The following is a 6,795-nucleotide window of genomic DNA, read 5'->3' as shown; positions in this document are numbered from 1 at the left end:
TGACAAAATTCACCAAGCTGCGGGAATTCCAATTGCTGGAGACAGGTCTGTTCTTCTTGATGTCCTGGAGCACCTTCCTTTTGGCAGAAGCATGGGGTTTCACAGGTAGGTAACTTTCTTTGCATTGTAAGCCCCTATAAGGAATGGCTTAGAGGGCCACTTTTCTAAGTGGACCAAATACTTTAGTGTATGAACTCACTTGTCAGTGTTGGGAGACAGGTTGGAGGTTTTGTAAAAGAGATTTTCAGTGGAAGCAATTAATTCCAAATTAAATGAGAATGTCGGCACTATGCATGGAATATACTGTGAAATAAGAGGTTTAGTATAAAATTTGGAAGCCCTCCTTTTCTGTGAACTGGAGTTTTCTGTCTTTGCAGGTGTGGTTGCAGTATTGTTTTGTGGCATCACACAAGCACATTATACGTATAATAATTTATCCACAGAGTCTCAGCATAGAACTAAGCAGGTAAGGGAAACTTTATAATTGGTGAATAAAATTTTCCTCCTCTTAACAAAACAAATTTTTTCAATGTCTATGATCATTTCAAGGTGATACATTCTCTTCCTTTGGCTCTAGAAATGGATGGGACTGGCAGGTTGCAGGTAGCATCTCCTAGGCTAACAATCAGTTAGCAGAGCAACCAGACACAGTTACTATTGGACTTCCAATACCCAGTCAGTTGACTCCCTCTTCTCCTAGTTTTTCCCTAACCCACGGGCTTCTAAGAGGAATGATTTGAAGGCCTACTCTGACTTGATTCAGTTTTTGGCTGTGCAGTGTAGAAAAGGTTAATTTTGTTGTTGTTGTTGTTTTTGTTGAGGCAGAGTTTCTTTGTGTAGCCCTGGCTGTCCTAGAACTTGCTTTGGAGACCAAGTTGTCCTGGAACTCACAGAGATCCACTAGCCTCTGCCTCCCAAGTGCTGGGATTAAAGGCATACACCACTACCACCTGACAAAAAAAGGTTAATTTTTTATCTGGATTTGCTGAGCTACACAGATACTAAGTTTCCTGCAGTCTTCCTTCAGGTCCTGCAATACAGCTACTTTCAGGAGCTTCAGGGGACTGTCATTGACTGGTCTCTTCATGAGCAGGCTACCTGAAAATAATTCTGAAGGAATTAGACATTAGGAATATAATTTTCTAGTCTTAGGAGGTACAGAAGGAAAATTAGTCAACAAAATGTTATAGGAATATGTGCATACTTGATGACTGTAGTGAGAACTAGTTACTTCCAGTTTTGCAGAAGGCTAGTAAAGGTGAGTTGAGTCTAGAAAGGACCAATGCTAAAGCAAAACAGCTCTCCCTCTCTCTCTCTCTCTCTCTTTCACTCTGTCCTTTCATCCCTCCCTCCATTTATCCCTCCCTCGCCCCCCTTTGTCCTGGAGCTGCAAAGTAGTGTACATGTTTTCCCCAAGACACTTCAAAGGAAATTAGGTCCCTCCATTTACATGAAGGTTACAAATCCCTTTTGCCAAATATTTTAATACAGTAAATGTACCAAAGAAAAATAGCCAGAAAGTTGGTCATTTTTAGATAGCAAGATAGGGCATAAAAACAGCAAACTAAGACCTTGTAGCCTTGTTTGTGATGTGAAGCTTGCATGCAGAAATACACAAACAGAAAGAGAGAGACACAGAGAGAGAGACTGTGACTGCTTTTGTGCTAAAGTGGCCAAGGTGAGTTGTGACAGAGACTTTGTGCTTGCAAAGTTTCACATGTTTACTCTTTGGTTTTGCTAGCCCCTGTGCTCAGAATTAGAGCTGAGACGTAGATCTAGATCCACTATGGCTCTGCACCCCAAATCTATTATCAGCTTTTCTCTGTGTTTCAGTTTTGTCCTCTTAAAATAAAGATGTAGTACTACTTTGTCCTGAATCATGAGATTAAAATGTGATAGTGTGCATGGAATCTTTACTTAGTACTGTAATCAGGCCCACAGTAAGAAGGAAAGAAACTTTACTTATTGCCATTACAGAAGCACATAGGAATAAGAATATGTTAAGAAATTCATAGAAAGTATATGCTTATCTTAATATTTGTTCTTATTTTTAATAATAAGCCAATTCTACTTTTTTGTTCAGTTTTGGGGATAGAATCCAGGTCTCTTATTTGGTGGGTAAGTGCTGTACCATTGAGCTATAGCCCCAGACCTTCCAAATCTGCATTAAAAACATTTTTAATTCTGCTTTTGAAAGAAGTAAGTAAGCCAGGTGTGTAACATATACCTATAATAAAAAAAAATATTTGGGAATAGGGGAGATGAATCAGTGGGTAAAAGTGCTTGATGTGCAAGTGTGGGGACCTGAGTTCAGATCTTCAAAATGCACGTATAAGTTGGATACATGACATGAGTCTCTGTAATCCCAGTGCTCCTAACAGAAGATGGGCTGTAGAGACAAGAAAATCTACAGAAGCCTGACAGTCAGCTAGCCTGCTATCCACAGCAAATAATCAACAGAGACCCTGTCTCAGACAAGCTAGAAGGCAAGGACTAACACCTGATGTTGCTCTCTGAGCTTCCCATGCATGCTGTGACACATGTGTTTACATTCATGTACACAGCACACATGTACACAGACACACAAATGAATGTCTTAGGAATTGGAAGCAGGACAATGTGGAGTTCAAGGCCACACTAAGCTATATAGTAAGACTCTGTTCCAAGACTTTCCTCCAGACAACAACAAAAGCTCAAAACAGGAACTTACTTGCTGAAAGCAACAGAGCTAGCCAGTAGGGAAGGTGTGCTTTAAGCCTAGGCATTCAGACTCCTGAGCTCAGGTTCCCTATCTCTTCCCTATTGTTATCTCTTTCCTAATGTTATGACTACTGGGAAAGATACAGGAAAGGTAGCGTTTATGGAGGGCCTTCATTTTCTTGGAAAAGTCTTATACACTTGCTGTAGAAACAGTGATGTGAATGGCTAGGCCATGACAGGCATCAGGGGAGGGTGCTCAGTACATACTATCATAGAGAAGCCCTGTTTCTATGAGTCTTAGTCCCTAAAATGAGAGGCTCAACCTTAGTGAAATAGTAAAGGTAACAATACAGCAGTGATATGACAGATGTCGTCCAGCATCCTCTGTCAGGGCAAAGAAGTTGAACTGTGTTTTGTGGCTTAGAGAAGAAAATCTCTTGAAGCTCATTTTAATAGAGATTCACTGGGTAGGGATGATAAATGGGCATGAAGGACTTACCATTTAGGTTTCAAAATCATATATAGAAAGTGATGAAGGCTAGGCTAGGGCACTCAAGAAGAAATATTGGGTTTGGAGGAGGAGAGTAGTTGATGATGGGCACTGTGAGAGGGGTGCTAATGAGGGAAGGTGAGTGCACAACATTTATGGCTCTTTCTGTAGGTTTGCAAATGCCATCTGTACATGTGCTCCCTTGTGAATCATGTGCTTTCTGGTGTATCTATGAACTGCACTTGTTTAACATGTCTGTTACTCATGTTTTCACAGTGTGACACTTGCTTACTGGAACCTTTGAAATTTCGTTTCAGTTGTTTGAACTTCTCAACTTCTTAGCGGAGAATTTCATCTTTTCTTACATGGGGCTGACGCTGTTCACCTTCCAGAATCATGTCTTTAACCCAACATTTGTTGTAGGAGCATTTGTATCCTTTATCATATATCTGTTTTGAAAACTTAATTGAGATCTTCATGTGGTTCTGTGCATGTGGTTGATAAAATATTTAAATGTGTGTATTTTTTTTTTCTGGGAAAACAAAGATATCAACTGTTTTACTCAGTTCCATTTTAATCTATTTTTCTGCCCTATTTCTATTTGAAATTTATTGTCCAAAAATGTTGGCAGACTAGAATGACAGAAAAGTCTCTTCCTATTCTGCCTCAAAGGTAAAAGTATTTGTTCTTAGGTAGGCCTGGTGCCATGTAACTGTCATCCGTGTGAAGGTGAGAAGACCTGAAGTGTGAAGCCATCTTCACTCACCCTGTGTCAAAATCAAATTTGAAAATGGAGCAATGGAGTAGCTAGGGGCAAACTGCTTCCCTAGAGGAAAGCTCTGATTTTCATCTCCAGCGCAGCACAACCAAAGGAACAAAAACTGCCCTGTTACTATGGGGTGGGCAGGGAGAGAGAGAGAGAGAGAGAGAGAGAGAGAGAGAGAGAGAGAGATGGATAGGGAGAGGGAGCAGTTGGATATGGGAACACGTAGAATCTATGCCACAGGGCAATGTGTCAAAGATGAGAAAGGTTGAATAAGGAATGTTGTTTCCCATCTTTTTCTTCATTTCATATAAATGAGCACTTTTACCTTTAAAGGCAACTTGATGGGCCAGCAAGGTAGCTCTGAGAATAAAGATGCCTGTCACCACGGCTGAAAATCTTAGTGTATTCCTTGGAACCCATGTGGTGGAAGTTGAAAACTGTCTCCTGAAAGTTGGCTTCTGACCTCCACACTTGTGTTTTGGCATGAATAAATAAATGTAGTAAACTAAATAAATAAAAAAGTAAAACCAACTTGAACATGAAAGATGGGGACAGTAAGACTCTAAAGTATATATAGATGAATTGGCCTCTGCTTGGGCCAGCTTCCCCAGTTGGTGAAAGAAATATGGAAAGCATGGGGTTTCTAGCTGATGGCTTCTGTTTTCATAAAGTGGGGAATGTTATTGCCTGCTGAGAGTAGACTAGAAAGGTGTACAAGTTATTTGTTGTGTAAGACATTATCTGGAAATGTACCAGTCTTTAACTCAAATGGTGTACGGGGGTTAAGAACCCTGGGATATCTTAGCTGGTGACTTTCAGGAGGCTGCAGTGACATGGTTTGCTAGTGTGGTACTGAAGCAACCATGCCAACCTCATTTACATGACTATCTACAGAAAGGACCGTCTTTCTGTAAGAACTTTCCACAGAAGTTTCAGTATGGATTTCACAGAGTGAGTGAGCTGAAAGAATACAAGAATGGAAGCCAAGGTGCCTTTTATGGACTAATGTTGGAGGTGAAATCTCAGCAGTGTTCTGCTGGACATACAGACCATATAGTATGAGTGGGGATTACACAGCCTGTGAGTACTATATACCAGGCATTGGGCACAATCTTGGAGGCTGGCTTGCACAGTTAGGAGTTTGTGGGAAGGTAAAGAAAAAGTTTATGAAATAGTCATGGGAAATTAGGAGAGAGTTGACCAAAGAATTGCAACATGATTGCACAGCATTAAATGGGGACTTACTTGATTTTGAGGAGTATGGTACTTGCAAGATACTATTCTTCCATCTCTTATGACTTTGTCCAGAAAGATGTAGCAGTAAGCACAGAAAAGAAAGAAGCATTGGGTCCATTGAGGTTTGTTGTTTTGTTGAGAGAGTATGATAGAAATGGAAAAAAAAAAAGCAAAGCAGATGTAGGCTGCAGGAAGAGTGTCTCTACCATATGGAGAAGAAGTGAAGTGAAGAAAGAAGGAGGCTGACCATCAGAAGCAAGCTTAGAATAGTCTTTGGACTGAAGAGCCTAGGGAGCCGGACTGATCACAGTCTGAGACTTGAACTTGAAATGTGGAAGGAAAGATTGCAGTCAGGGAAATGAATACTTAAATAAGTGCCTTTCAAAAGAAGTGTTAACACACTTCAGAATCCAGATTCTGACAAAGAGAGCAGTAAATTCCCCGCCCCCCCCCCAGGTCATTTTTTTTATTAGTCTCATTAGTTACATTTTGTTAATTCTGTATCCCAGCTGTATCCCTCATTCCCTCCCCAATCCCTCCCTCCCTCCCTCCCTCATCTCCTCCCTGCCCCTTTCCAAGTCCACTGATGGGGAGGACCTCCTCCCCTTTCATATGACTCCGTTTTGTCAGGTATTTTCAGGACTGGCTACAAAGTCCTCCTCTGTGGCCTAACAGTACTGCTCCTCCCTTGGGAGGTGGGGAGGTCAAAGAGCCAGTCATTGAGTTCCTGTTAGAAATAGTCCTTGTTCCCCTTACTATGGGAAACCAATTGATTACTGAGCTATCACGGGTCACATCCGAGCAGAGGTTCTAGGTTTTATCCTCTCATGGTCTTTGGTTGAGTGTCCATCTCAGAAAAGACCCTGTGCCCAGATATGTTTGGTCCTTGTGGAGCTCCTATCCTTTCCACATCAAACTCCCCTTCTTTCATATGGTTCCCTCCACTCTGCCGAAGGTTTGGTTATGAGTCTTAGTATCTACTTTGGAATACTGCTAGGTAGAGTCTTTCAGATGCTTTCTGCAGTAGACTCCTGTCATACGTTCAATGCATATCCCATTTGTCTTTCTAAATGAGGATTGATCATCATACCTCGTGTCCGCTTTCTTGATTATCTTCTTTAGGTGTATAGATTTCATTATGTTTATCATATCTTTTAGGTCTATATAAGCGAGAGCAGTAAATTTTTTAAAAACTTAAATGCATACAAGATCCATGTTAGAAAGTGAGATTAATTAAAAGTATACAAGATCTATGTTAGAAAGTGAGATTTTACTGACATGCCATTCTGCAGTCTTATAGCAAAATGAGAAAGTCCTGCAAGTGTGAGTTCTGTAGCTTAAGAGCTTGTCACTATTGGAATTTTTTAGGTAATCACAGTTGTTTAATCTACAGCAGTTAATGTAGAAATAAGCTTAGTCATGAGGTTTCTGAGTCTGTTAGGATTTGAAATTTTCAATAAAGAATCTATTATAATGATTCTTTTAAAAATATTTTTTATTTTCAAATATTTTTATACATTCACTTGTATCCCAGCTGTAGCCCTCTCCCTCTTTTCCTCCCAATCCTCCCCTCCCTCCCTCGTCTCCTCCCTGCCCCCTTCCG

The 6,795-nt window shown here is 40.6% G+C and overlaps 1 protein-coding gene across 1 annotated transcript in view; it reads left to right on the top strand.

The window, feature by feature from the left end:
- Positions 1-6,795, top strand: part of Slc9a6 (solute carrier family 9 member A6) — a 31,012-nt gene continuing 24,217 nt past the window's right edge. Inside the window, exons 1-3 of the mRNA XM_055599610.1 lie at positions 1-105; positions 378-466; positions 3,508-3,621. Coding sequence (XP_055455585.1) covers positions 60-105; positions 378-466; positions 3,508-3,621 — 249 coding nt within the window. The 5' untranslated portion in view covers positions 1-59. The remainder of the gene's footprint in view (positions 106-377; positions 467-3,507; positions 3,622-6,795) is intronic.

Source organism: Psammomys obesus, unplaced genomic scaffold (assembly GCF_907164565.1).
Source record: "Psammomys obesus unplaced genomic scaffold, mPsaObe1.curated_primary_1811, whole genome shotgun sequence".
NCBI classification, from domain to species: Eukaryota; Metazoa; Chordata; class Mammalia; order Rodentia; family Muridae; genus Psammomys; species Psammomys obesus.
This window is presented reverse-complemented; position numbering and strand designations above follow the sequence as displayed.